At 47.5% G+C, this 13,754-nt stretch overlaps 2 protein-coding genes across 2 annotated transcripts in view; one reads left to right on the top strand and one right to left on the bottom strand.

Annotated features, from left to right (window-relative positions):
* The window catches only part of tmem68 (transmembrane protein 68), a 7,126-nt gene extending 5,083 nt beyond the window's left edge, over positions 1 to 2,043 (bottom strand). The window contains exons 1-4 of the mRNA XM_070919597.1: positions 1,984 to 2,043; positions 1,255 to 1,428; positions 445 to 544; positions 154 to 321 (exon numbers count right to left, since the gene is read on the bottom strand). Of these exons, the coding sequence (XP_070775698.1) occupies positions 154 to 321; positions 445 to 544; positions 1,255 to 1,428; positions 1,984 to 2,043 (502 nt within the window). The remainder of the gene's footprint in view (positions 1 to 153; positions 322 to 444; positions 545 to 1,254; positions 1,429 to 1,983) is intronic.
* Positions 2,044 to 3,259: 1,216 nt separating this feature from the next.
* Positions 3,260 to 12,564, top strand: tgs1 (trimethylguanosine synthase 1). Its single transcript, XM_070919450.1, has 15 exons — positions 3,260 to 3,396; positions 3,535 to 3,602; positions 3,733 to 3,866; positions 4,370 to 4,463; positions 4,729 to 4,806; positions 5,758 to 6,315; positions 6,728 to 6,866; positions 7,744 to 7,830; positions 7,960 to 8,116; positions 8,824 to 9,127; positions 9,235 to 9,411; positions 9,797 to 9,943; positions 11,057 to 11,273; positions 11,431 to 11,509; positions 12,209 to 12,564. The coding sequence occupies exons 1-15, from the start codon at positions 3,260 to 3,262 to the stop codon at positions 12,320 to 12,322; spliced, it is 2,490 nt and encodes an 829-aa protein (XP_070775551.1). The 3' UTR covers positions 12,323 to 12,564.
* Positions 12,565 to 13,754: the final 1,190 nt, after the last annotated feature.

The following is a 13,754-nucleotide window of genomic DNA, read 5'->3' as shown; positions in this document are numbered from 1 at the left end:
GAGAAGATGACTTTCCGTGTTCGGCATGAAGACGTTAATGACCATCCAAACATACACCGCAAATATACTGAGGTCAGCAGTACTTGTGGAGATTTGATAGTGTATGCTTTAATGTGTGTGTGTGTGTGTATGTGTGTGAACCAGTGCGAGTACCCGGGATCTTGAAGAGGAAGTGGTCGGCGACAGAGTGGCACGTCCGTCCCTTCTGGATGATAACATTGGCCAGGAAGTAATAGTAGTCGATGGGAATGGCTCCATGATAGTACACTATCAGTGCTGGTCCTTTGTCAGGGATCTTCTCCATCCCATGTATCTCGTAGCCTGGGACACGGGGCAAAGTGTGATTAAAAGCTGTTAAGCACTGTGGCCCTGAGCTATCTGGACGGACAGCATCTAAAAAGGGTGCCACAAGTCTTCAATTAAACGAAGCCCGTGGTGTCTCACCGTGCCATATGGCTCCGTGTCCGTCCCACAGAGTAGCCAGGGTCTTCCTGGCTCCATCCCACAGATTGTTGCAGTAAGCCTCCCTCAGCTGATTCTTCCTCTGTTAGAAGAAAACATCAGGAAAGACAGGGGTTAGAATGACTCATGCTCATTTTCAGGTTCACACTTTTATTTCGGGGGTCTACTTGAAAACGTTTACATGCTTTAAAAGAGGACCTATCATGCTTTTCCTTATTTTCTGCCATATATATATACTGTAACTTTATATACATATATATACATATATATATGTATATATATAAAGTTACAGTCGGATCTTCATATTAAACGTCGCCAAGGTTTCTAATAAGGTATGTAAAGGTAATCCCTGTGAGCTCACAGTTCGCTGTACCGCTAGCAGTCATTTTAACTAGCTAACGCTAACCGTCTGATTTCTCAGAGCCCAGGCCTGAAAACCTCCTCCTCCTCCTCCTCCTCCTGATGGTCTAAAGCTCTTGTGCTTAGCGGTGTAAACACCAACACTCCTCCTGCTACAGTTAGCGGTAACTTTATAAAGCTATCTGTCCATCTTCCTGGAGTCAGCCGATCAGAAGAGTGCAGGGGCCTCAAAGAGACAGGAGCTCAAACGGCTTGTGTCAGACAGAGGGGGTACTGAGGGGCTGCATGAAGGTCAGAATAAGATGAATAAGGGGGGCTGCACAGAGACTCTTCATTTATATCATAAATGAGAAAGAAAAGCAGCAGATCTTTCTTCAAGAAGCTGGAACCAGCAAATGTTCGCAAAGGTTCACGAGCGTTTCGCGTACGTACCTTATAGACATGAAGGAAGAGTATGGAGAGATAGAGGAGGATGACGATGAGGAAGGGCAAGATGAAGACGATGGCCAGAGGGGTGAAGACCCACAGCAGGTACTCCAGAACGCTCAGATAGTCCTCCACCTGGCCGAGGCCCGCCCATTCCTCCCACGCATGAAACACGCACACCTGTGAACCAAGACAGACGAGCAGTCAACAGTTTGGCCCGCCGGCTTTGGTCCGGACTGGAGCATCTCGACAACCGTGGGATGGACTCGCGTTGTAACCCTAATGGAAGGAGACGCTTCCGACATGAGAAATAACAGTCGGCAGATCAGCATTACTGCACTGCACAGGAAGAAGGAAGAGGTGGCGGGTGGCTGCCTCACTAGGTCTCCGTGATTGCATCAGAACTAGTCAGGCTGGTTCCAGATATGCTCCATACCATTCCATTCCATAGCATGCCATTCACTGTGACATTTCGTGACTGTTTTTAATAATCACTGACGGCCACATTACTGTACAAATACGCTCTAGGGCTGCAACAAACAATTGGTTTCGTAATTGATCAATCCGCCGGGTACTCTCTCACTTGTGCGGCCCGACGGCTCCAACTCACTCTGCCAGCTGAGCGAAATTGTAGTATCACCACAACTGGTGTGATCAAATAAACATCAGGCTCCTTGAGATTGCCTAATTCCGAGAGAGAGACAGAAAGAGAGACAGAGTGGACAGGGTTCCTACCAGGAGGGAGACAGTGTCCTCTGCGCCCATCAGACAGGACTGGTTCCCGCTGTCTGACATCCTGCTCTGCCGTCTGTCAGTCAGTCAGTCAGTCAGTCAGTCACAGGAGCTGTGGTTGGACCAGCTGATGACAGATCAGGTCAGACAGCCAGACAGCCAGCCTCAGCAAGGGGGTGTGGGGGGAAGGATCACACTGCTCCAGCATGGAGAGCATCTGCTGCTGCACACAGGTCAGCTGAAGGAGAGGGAGAAGAGACTCAGTTTATACATGGAGGGAAACATTCTCCTCGTTATGCTGCGTTCAATGTAGGTACGGGCTTTTGATTATTTTGTCAACTACCAACTTGCCTTTGGTAATACGTGAGCGGTCAGTGAGGTTTAGATATCGGTGTTTGAATGGCACTACAGTCACGACAGATGACAGCTACGTTGCATGTGATTTGATGGAAACTAGCGCAGGGGACAAAACAGCGAGCTAACGCGAAGTAACGTTAACTGACGTAAACTGAGCGGAACTGTTAAGAAAAAGAGAACTGTGACAGCAAAGCCATCATTGTCAACGTCACCTTCAGCGAACACAGAACAGACGGAGGACGTTACCTTAGACAGCTAGCTTGTGAACACAGCCATTAACAGTTACATACAACACACACACACACACACACACACACAAACACACACACACACACACACACGCCGCTGTGACGTTATATCCAATGTTACACGGCAACACACAAGTCTGTCAGCTAGCAACCGTCCTGTCTCCAGCCCGGAACGCTTTGAGTGTGACACAATCAGACACCGTGCCGATGCAGATGATTTCCACCGGGGACGGTTCCACCCAGCGGCAACCGACCCTGAAAAACACGAAACTTCCTGTTTGACTCTGAGCCTTCAAAATAAAAGCACAGCAAACAAAACAGAAATGCATTGTACTAAGAACTGCACCCTCATTCTCAAAAGCAACATGGCTGAGTTTGAGAGACTCCCATTATTATTATTTTTTATTCTTTATTGAAACTCAGCCACAGAAGACACCGTGTGTTCGTTTGCACGTTTGCTGCTCTGTTGACAGTTCCAAGTCCTGTCGAAGTAGCGCTCTTTAATCTGAACAGGCAGGACCGGAAGTGCCAGTGTTACCAGCGGAACACCGGAAGTAGCGCCCGACCGCGAGTGTGGCGCCGAAGTGAACCCGTGCCGGTCCTGCTCAGCTTGCAACGTAGCCAGTGTGCGAACGCGGTGTGCACGCGCGCTGCCGCGGTGCTTCGGGGTCGTCATGATGCTGGAGAGGAGCAGGGTGACGCTGCTGGCGGAGATCTTCTTCAGCGCGAGACGCTCAGCTGATCAGGAGGAAGAGGAGGAGGAGGACGACGAGGAGCGAATCCACTGTCTCTGCTCCAGAGCCTTCTCGCAGTGAGCATCTCTCATCTCTCTTGCGTCCAACTTAGAACAAGTACAAGTATGGATAGATGAAGCTGTGCAGCTCTTGGTGGTCTTCATCAGCCCCCCCCCCCCCCCCCCCGTGTTCTGTGTTCTCTACCTCTTTTCCAGGGATCGAGAGCTGTATCGCTCTGATAATCGATGGCTCTCCTTTGACCTGACAGACACTGCAGTCCAAGGTGTGTTTTATACCAACATACCACACACACACACACACACACACACACACACACACACATTGTCTAACAGAGAGGGGGTTCAATTAATATGAAAAGATGATTCCATTTGACATGTTCCCTCAACTCGCAGAGGCAGATGATGCTGATGATGATGATGATGAGGAGGAGGAGGAGGAGGAGGAGGTGTTGGATGAAGAGGCTCAGCTGATGGCCGGCATGGGTCTGCCCTTGGCGTTTGCCAGCTCCTCTGCCCAGAGGAGAGTGGTAAGTTCATTTACCCCTTAGTGGCGATGAGGATGGAGCAGTCCCTGCCGCTGAACGTGCACTTTTTTTAAATTTTGAAACGAGTCCTGAATGCCGACGAGGCTACATACATGCCATTCTCTAGAGCCAGGGACGCTGTGGACAATAGTTTGCACATTACTACACTGAGTGGACACTCATTTTTCCTTTTCTCAGTAGTTCGTTCGCTCCTTTTTTCACGTGATTGACTGCACACACTCCTGGAACTTTTTACAACACTCACTGAACACTTAACACAGTGGTGCTGATAGGTACCAGAAACCCTGATTGCAAGCTACTCTGTTCTTGAATGTAACTGTTTTTTTTAACTGTGTTCTGCTGTCTTGTTTGTTTTCTTGTTAATTATTATTCATTTTTTTTGTATGTATTCTGTTGTACGCTCAACATCACTGGAATTGATCCTTGGAGACTTGAATGAAGGTTGAATGAATGTAAAATGAAGCCTGTCTTGCGTCACGTGACAGGGCAGGAGGTGTAACAGGAGGCCTGCTGCCACATACAGGGCAGGACCAGCTGAAGAGGAGGGCGATGAAGAAGATCTACAGGTTGACAACAAAGGTGATGTGGTGAACCTCATGACTGTGGTTGATCAGCTTGTATAGAACAGGTTACTGAGGCCGAGCGGGACGGATTACCCGGTAAAGTTCGGATCAACTCCAGCCTCCCCTGCTTTGGCACGACAAGCAGGAGCGTCTAACTTTTTTTTTTTAAAGGGGATGTCCTCTCTCTTATTGTTTGTTTGTTATTTATTTGTGTATATTATTGTTGTCATTGTGCATTTTGTCAATGTTATTTGACACTTGCCTTGTGGTTTATGACCTAGTCGATGAGAGGGGAGTGCGCGATCCAGCCGAGGACGCAACGGGAGGCGTCCAAGATGCCGGCTGGGAAGCCTACTGGGGTAAGGAGGGGGACACTGCACAACGAGACTGAAATGTGATGTTTTCCCTCAATGTTGAGACATTGTATGTATGTAATAATACAAATCTGAAGCCAATTTAAAGCCCTTTCAGACATTATGCCTCATTGCGTGATTTTCCATGGCGGTCTCATGTCTAAAATAAACGGCTTCAGACCTGTAACATTTCCGCTACTCCAATTCCAACACGGCAACAAGTCTGAACTGAAGGCGTCAGATTCAATTCACAGTCTCTCTACCAGTAAGAAATATATCACTCGAAGAGGACCTATTATGCTTTTTCTTATTTTCTGTCACACATATATATATATATATAATGTTATAATGTCGGATATTTGTACTAAACGTCGCCAAAGTTGCCAAATAATGAGGTAAAGGTATGTAAAAGTAATCCCTGTGAGCCAAAAGCTCAGGCTTCAGACTGCTCTGAACGCTCCGTTTCAGTTTTTTCAACCGCCGGGTCTATCTGATGTCAGATAGGCACAGATGTCCTTATATGGTATCTCTGCTCCAGGCTCAGACCAGATGTTTCTGTTTCTGTCAACGTCGCTTAGTAACGTTAGGTTTACAGTTTGCCTTTGGAAATTCTTCCAAAGACTTCCGGAACTTGGCCCGGCCAATCAGAAGAAAGTGGGCTTTTAGGGAGGAAGGGGGGGCCTTAAAGAGACAGGGGCTCAAACGGCTTGTTTCAGACAGATGGTGACCTGAGGGGGCTGCATGAAGGGCCAGGAGAAGATAAATCACTTTTTTGAACTTTTTGTGCCATTTTCAAGTTTGAACCCTTCTTGACCTTATTTTGCTGCCGGTGGACTCAAGGACCACTTACTAGTTTTTTTTTCCCAGAGATTCTGACCAAATTTCACAGTCTTCATCAGCAGATGGAGCAGATGAACACCTGAAATGTGACATGCCGCCTGTGTGTCTCCTTTTAAGCTCAACAGGGCGAAGCTCTGCTGTGGAGCAGGTGGCTGGAGAAACATCCGGAGACAGAGCTGACGTCTACAGAGGATACAGGAGCGGTGACTGCTCCTTGGGACGACCCAGACACGAAGGCTGCCTGGGACAAACACGCCGCGGAGACCTACTACTCCTACTGGGAGCAGTACTCGTACTGGGCAGCGCAGGGCTGGACCACTGACCAGTCCGTCTGTAATGGGAACGCCGGTGGAGAAGCAGCGGGGGTGACGGACAGAGGCGTCGAGACACACCCAGAGGAATGGCGGGACGGGCGGACTGGAGCTGAAGAAGAGGAAGACGTGGAGGTTCTTCATGATGACGTCGAGGTTTTGAACAATCTGTTCGGACAGGAGTGCACGTTAGAAGCAGGCGGGAGCTCTGGGACTGACCCAGAAACAGTTAGATGGCGTGTGGATGGTGTCAGAGGGCAGTCGGAGGCAGAGGTCTGTGGCTCCGATGGTCCCTCTGATGGGGGGAGTGATCGCAAGAGACCTGCTGACGCCTCCTCACGGCAGAACACAGCTGGACATGCAGGTAATAACGGAGTGCGTTTGTGTGTCAACATTACTACATTATCATGCAGGCTGGTTGTTAATTGCGATATAAGGAAAACCTCTGTCCGACATTAGATTCTTGACTATGACTGAAGCAGAAATGTGTTGATCCAACACGCTTACCAATAAGACTTAATGGTGTGCAAGAATTTTGCGCAACATTTCTACCCAAACGTCCCCCCGCTGGTATGTTTTCGCCGCCCAGAAACGCTTCGAATCAGCCTGAAAACAGCAGCCGCGAAAAGAACAAAGTCCTCCTCTTGTTTGCTTGTACGCCTGCAAATTGAAGGCTGTAATACACACATTAGGGTTGTGGTGATGGGTTTTGGAGTAACGCTGCTTCATTTCACGTGCATTTGGTGCGGGTCAGTAGCTTGTGTGTCTTGACTCAGATTCCCAGCAGGCTGCTGGCGGCCCGGACAGTCAGCGTGGCTCGCGGAAGAAGATGTCAGATATGGAAGATGATGGCGATGCCGATGGCGATGACGACGACAAACCCCCAGGAAGAGGACGTGCTAAAGTCAAGCGCGGGTGAGTTTGGGCCCGCGCATGTGTGTCGAAAGTCTAGAAACGATGAGCTTCCTTTTTTTAATGAGAAACAGGTTTTTCTTTCACCTCTTACCTGCAGTTGGGTAGCGCTTTGTAGAATCTCCTATTGAGGGCCAATAAAGGTCTCGGGGGGGAATACTCTCAGAGAGCTCCGAGCTCAGCCTAAAAACTTTCTAGCAAGGAGTCCCTAGCCTCAGGAGTGATTCGGGAAAACTCTCAACTCTGCAACGCTGAGCAAGGAAGGGACAGAAACGTTTCCCTTAGTGAGGAGGTGTGGTTGACCCCGTTGCAAGGTACGATGCATTCTTTCAAAAGCTGTGCACGATCCATTTCCTCCTCTGCTTAAGAGACTCTTAAGCCTCTCAAAAGTCCTCCTTCCTACTCCCTAAAAGTGTTTCACCTTAGGACCCCCCCTTAAGGGCTGAGATGCTTTGTGAATAACTTTTTATCTTTACCGGGATCTAATCTTTAATGTAAGGAAGTTCGTCACTCGGAGCAACTCCTTGTGCTAGGGAGCGTTATGAATACGGGGCCCAGGTGTTAGGGTTAGGGTTAGGGTTCAAAGTAGATGAGAAACTTTGGGAAAATTATGTGGGTATTCATGAGAATGCCTGCGCTGAATTTCGCAAAAATAAGAGCGCGACAGTCGCGGCTTTAAGGCGACAAATCAAATGTTGAACTTCAGCACCCTCATGTTTCTTACCGACTCTGCGAGATCCTTCGCCCACGACACCTCCTGATGTAGAAATGAAAGTTTCAAACGATGCAGAGGTTTTAGAATGCATACAACAAAGTGCTAAAAGAGAAGGAGATAGAGGTGTGAGAATAGTGACCAATCATGTTTCTGTTTGCATGTAAGTCATGAGCTAGATGCGGAGGAGAGCCCTTGCCTGACCCCCGAGGAAGCCTGGAGTAAACTGGGACTCAAACACAACCCAGAGCCTCTGTAAGTCTGATCCCTTCATGCCGCTGGGTGTTTTTTTGGGGCGGGTGCACACATTGGAGCAGTCGTTACACGTTTAGATGCCCCTGCCCCTGATGCCCCCCTGAGTTTGTGGTCATGCTTGCGCCTCAGGTTCCACAGGGTGTTGAGCTTTAAAGGCGGCGCCGGTCTGAAGCGTCCAAGGCAGAGGTGGACCGAGAGAGACGCCCGCAGCATCGGCAAACACACCGGCTTCTCGGAGACGGGTGGAGGCGATGCACAGCCGCAGATCAGCGCCTCCCTCCGCAAGGTACGGCCTGTTTACGCTGTCTGAGACGCTCGGGGGTCCTGAATGATGCTTGGGGATGGATTTATGGTTGGTGTAAGTAATCTGCGTGAGCCGCCATGTTGGATGTTTACATCCTGAAAGCTGCAAGGTCCCGCACATCTGTCTGCTACGCACTAAAATGTGACCTTAAATGACTTTTTTTTTTATGTGGCTCAGCAAACATTTTGGCACTCCAAATAGGGATGTGGCAATCCGATACCAGCCAAAAACACCGGATCGGATATCGGTTGGTATCGGTATCGGCAGATCAAGGTTGCGGTGCCGGTATCGGACATGAAAAAGTGGCACCAGCCATCCGTAACTCCAAACCATTTGGCTGAAACACGCAGAGCCATGCCGAGACGTTTCTCTGCATTGCGTTTTTTTGCGAATTTCAGAAAAAAGGTATTTGGATAATAATGTGGAAATCGCATCAAATCAAATGATTTCCTCTCAAACTCCAAAAGGTGCAAACAATACAAAGTTTCACCAGTCGCATTAAAGCGTTTGAACTCACGTCTGGCTCGTGTTAAGGTGTAGAAGAAAAGGACGGGGGCTTGGAAGAAGGTTCGAGCACCCTTGTGGCTTATCAATGACAGTCAGAAATGGAACGTAGCAGAATGGACGTTTATGAGTATGAATGTTGCATTGAAGACTAATTCAGTGAAGACGTGTTGTTTGTTTCACAGGTCCAGAACTTTCTTAAAAAGCACCAGAGAGAGACACCGGTGACGCCGTGTGACCAGGGTGAGATGGGAGGAGGAAGCACACAGGAACCTGAGGACGAGCCTCCGTTGGTGGGAGAAGAGGAGTGGAGGAGGAGGAGGAAGGAGGTGAAGAGTGCTGAGGAAGAAGAGAACTCTGACCCCCTCGGCTCTGCCGCTGGGGCTGTGGAGAGTGAGAGGGAGGAGGACGAGGGGCAGCCTGGTCGACAGTTGAAATGTCTGGAAGTTCCTGACTTCCTAGTCTCGGACGCGCCTGAAGGCAGCGGCGGTAATCATAGCAATAAAGGCTTACTGATGCATACGTGTTTGTTTGTAGACCACCATGGTGGAAATCGGTGCAGTCAATGAAGACCGTGTGTTTGTGGGTTTTTGTAGAGTTGAGTGTGACAGATGGAAAGAAGCCGAAGAAGAAGAAGAAGAAGAAGGGTAAGCGAGGGAGGAAGCAGCAGGCAGTCCCGGCCGAGATGGCGGCTGAACCGGAGCTGGCTAAATACTGGGCTCAGCGCTACAGATTGTTCTCTCGCTTCGACGAAGGGATCAGGCTGGACCGAGGTCAGTCTGCGCTGATGAATTAAGTTCATTGCTGTCGCCACCAAATGAAACACTTTTAATTAAACGTCTCTATGGAGCCAGAACAGGGACAGGGACAAGTTCAAATGTCACTGTCCTGGCTCCATAAATACACAGACTGCGCATAAAGCCAGGTCTCTGGTGGTGCTGCTGAGCCACTGAGGGGGATTCGATGATGATTCTCATGCGGTTTAGGATGAGTCTCAGGGGGACAGACGGAAGGACAGAAAGCAGGGGTGGAAGTAATATATTCCATTTACTCTGTTGCCGTTGTAGCACACGGAGTGAAGCAGAAGATGCACCGAATCCTCAGCTGTGCTGGCAAAAAAGCTTAAAGGACAAGGACTAAGATTGTTGTGTGTTTCAGAGGGCTGGTTCTCTGTGACACCGGAGAGGATCGCGGAGCACATCGCCCTCAGGGTGGAGCACAGCTTCCCTGACTCTCAACTGGTCATAGACGCCTTCTGCGGTGTGGGAGGAAACGCCATCCAGTTCGCCCTCACTGGAAAGAGAGGTGGGTGAAATCAGTGTCATTTGTCTGGTACTGGCTGCTACTAGGAGAGTTTGGGACGCAGAGCTAGTTTTATAGTTTAGGCAAGACCTGGGCTTGGGTCTGATTTCCTGCTGAGAGGTAAAATAATAATGTGTAGGCTTCTTGCTCTTGTTTGAAAGTTACATGACGGGCTGCCCGTGGCTGAGCTACTGTTGATGGGGATGGAACATAAAAGTGAAAGGTGGTCACTGATATAGGAAGGTGCTAGGTTACGTAGGGCTAGTAATGTTCCTAAGCCTTGTTAAGACAACACATAAAATGTAGGTCTGAGTCTAAAGTCACTCAGGTATATGAGCGTTGCATTCATCTGGAGGAACACAGATATACAATTGCGTGTCATCTGCATAACAGTGGCATTCAACATCATGATGAGCAATAATGTATCCAAAAGGGAGAATATATAGAACAGCGCCCAGATAGTGGGACACAAAATAGTCTAGACCAGGGATGGTCAACTTGCTTTGACCGGGGGCCACTTTTGCAAGATGGCATGAGGCCAGGGGCCGGTTAATAAACACACATTAATAGGCCTCAGGCCTTTCTGCCAGAAAGCCTTTCTAACGCGTGGTTAACGTTGAGAAACGGTTGCAGTTTGGTTAGGTTTAAGCACCAAAACTACTTGGTTAGGTTTAGGAAAAGATCATGGTTTGGGTTAAAATCATTTTGGTTTGGTTTCACACGGGACACAAACAGCAGGCTCCGGGGTGAAAGTCCTGTCTTTCTGTCAGAAAGGCTTTCTGGCAGAAAGCCTTGAAAGGCAAAACCTCTCCCACATCCCCCGAGCAGGTCAGGTGTACACACACAGATTTTAAACCTCTTCTGCACACTGCACAAACAAATAAATTCCCAGTGCGAATCAATTTCTTTTCGTTGTGAATCAGAAAATGGTTGGCGGGCCACTCTGCACCCTATCGCGGGGCAGATTTGGCCCACGGGCCGCAAGTCTTTTTTTTAGGTTTTAATGCTTCTGTTTGAACTCTGTGATAGACTGTCTAGACTGGACCTGTAGATATATATGTATACGTCTCTCTAATATTAGAGACGTTTCTTTGTTGTTCTGTGTCTTGCTCTTAGTCCTGGCCGTTGATATTGACCCAGTGCGGTTGGACTTGGCTCGTCACAATGCCGAGGTTTATGGTGTTGCCGACCGAATCGACTTCCTGCAAGGGGACTTCCTTCAGCTGGCACCCCGTCTTCGCGGTGATGTGGTCTTCCTGTCACCACCGTGGGGAGGGCCAGACTACCTGACTGCTGAGGTGTTTGACATCAAGACCATGATGGAGCCTGATGGATATCCTTTGATATAGAAGCGGGGGGGGGGGGGGTTGTCAGCTTCATACACAAGAAATACAAACATCTAAATCTATTCTCCATCCAATCCTAAATGCACCTTTAAAAGTAGACTGTGTTTCTATTGAACATTGGTTTTCATCCTTGACAGTACACACATTTGAGATTTTCCACCTGGCAACACTGATATCTGACAACATAGTGTACTTTCTGCCTCGCAATGCTGACATGGATCAGGTCTGTATGTTCATTGTCTTCATATGTGGGTGCATGAGTGGTGAAAAGGCTGTTAGTCATAGGGCGTTGCAGGGATGGAGTGTCTGTGTAGGCAAACCCGGAAGTTAGTGTTGCCCTGGTTTCCCTCGACTAAAAGCCAATGGGATTGTTCCATGGGATTTTGGATTATTGCAGAAAATAAGCTCTGTGGCAAAACAAAAAGTTTATGATGCTTACACGTTTTGTTCAGCAAGATAATCTTCACTAATGAACACCACTTTTATGATTTTTGAAGCGTAAATGGAATCGCCAGAAGTAAAAAGCCAACGTTATATATAACGAACTACAGCACGGCCGCATTACTTCAACGTCACCACCGCTAAGCTTCACTTTTAAGAGAATATAGATAGATAGATAGACCTTCAGGCATCTAACCAAAAGCCCATTCAAAAAACCCATTGACTTCTAGACGAGGGAAATGGAATTGTAAAAATACTACATTCCTCTGTAACAACAGGGTTATAACACAGCAGGTTTCCATACCAGATTATTCAATGTTAGTAAAGAGCATCACTGAAATAACTGAATGGATCTGCAGCCACAACACAACACTCTTTCCTTTCAATTGTAGTCTGGTTTCACCCCATTAATTAACAGTTTTGAGGGACTGGAGCAGCCCCTGTCTGATGGTGGATCTTCTCCATGTGCATCTCTCCACAGATAGCCTCTCTGGCGGGTCCAGGAGGGAAGGTGGAGGTGGAGCAGAACTTCCTCAACAACAAGCTGAAGACCGTCACTGCGTACTTTGGCGCCTTGATAAAGTCAGACAGCTAGTTCCCGGACGGATAAGGATTTCTTCCTCCACACCTTTTTATGGAGCCTACTTTTTGTTGTTAAAATGTTGTGATCTGTACATACATAAGGAAGTTACCGTTTCTGACCACCCTGCATGTTTGAGTTCATGCAGGTGGTTGTGAAAGAGTTTTATGAGTCCTTTAGATGAAGTTAACAAAGAGAGGAGTTATGAGAGTTTTACAACAACAATTCATATTTTATCCTTTTTTTTCTATTGTACGTTAGAGCCAATAAATGTTTTTCAGAATGTTGTTTGTTGCCATTTTCATTGTTAATGAGCCAACATTTCATTACACCATTTAGTGTCAGGCCTGGTCAGAATGATGTTGATAATGATAATAAACTTTATTTATACAGCACCTTTTCAAAAGGCAGTTACAAAGTGCTGTACAATAAAAACAAAAGCTGTTAAACACAAAGGGAAAGAAACAAAGTAAAATCCATAAAAACTGAACACATTATAAATCACCCAGACAGAAGGTCATTTTTAAAAAGTGAGTTTTTAAAAGTGTTTTAAAAGATGAGACAGTTCACCGCCCTGATTTCCACCAGCAGGTCATTCCAAAGTCTGGGAGACCCGACTGCAAACGCTCCGCAAACCTTTGCGAATTAATCTAGACCTTGGAATGACAAGGAAAGATGCATCCGCAGATCTCAGGGGGGCGGAAGGGACATAAGGCAATAAAAGATCTGATAAATAACTTGGGACGAGGCCTCTCAGGGCTTTGTAAATGTTCAGTAGCATCTTAAAATCAATTCTAAAAGCAGCTGGTAGACAGTGTAAGGAAGCCAGGATCGGTGGAATGGGATCACGTTTCCTAGTCCGGGTCAAAATCCTGGCAGCAGGAGTTTTGGAAGAGCTGGAGGCGGGAGTTTCCCTGATGTTGTAGAGAAATGGTCTAATCCTAGAAATGTCTCTGAGGTGATCAAAGCTGGATTGAACCACGGATTTAACATGTATGTCTCGACGGAGGTTTTGATCAAAAGTGACTCCAAGATTTTGGCAATGTTGAGTTATTGAATGCAACAGTGAACCAAGACTGTTCTTGACCTATGATCAGTGTGTCAGTCTTGTTAGCGTTTAGCTGGAGGAAATTTCGAGACATCCACTCGTGTATGTCATGAAGGCAGTTTAGCATGTAGACAGTGGTCTGGGATCACATCTTAGATAGATCTGAGTATCGTCTGCGTAAAAAATGGAAACTGATATTATGACTGCGTAAAAGGTAGCCAAGAGGGAGCATGTAAATTGAGAAGAGGACTGGACCCAGCACCAAGCCTTGGGGTACCCCACAGTAAATATCTACTGCAGCTGACCTGTTTTTTTTTTTAGATAAGATCTGAACCATCGAAGAGCAGTGCGATCGATACCCACCCAGGTTTCAAGGCGCTCCAAGAGAATATCATGATC

The sequence above is a fragment of the Enoplosus armatus genome, chromosome 14 (genome assembly GCF_043641665.1).
Source record: "Enoplosus armatus isolate fEnoArm2 chromosome 14, fEnoArm2.hap1, whole genome shotgun sequence".
Lineage (NCBI taxonomy): Eukaryota > Metazoa > Chordata > Actinopteri > Centrarchiformes > Enoplosidae > Enoplosus > Enoplosus armatus.
This window is presented reverse-complemented; position numbering and strand designations above follow the sequence as displayed.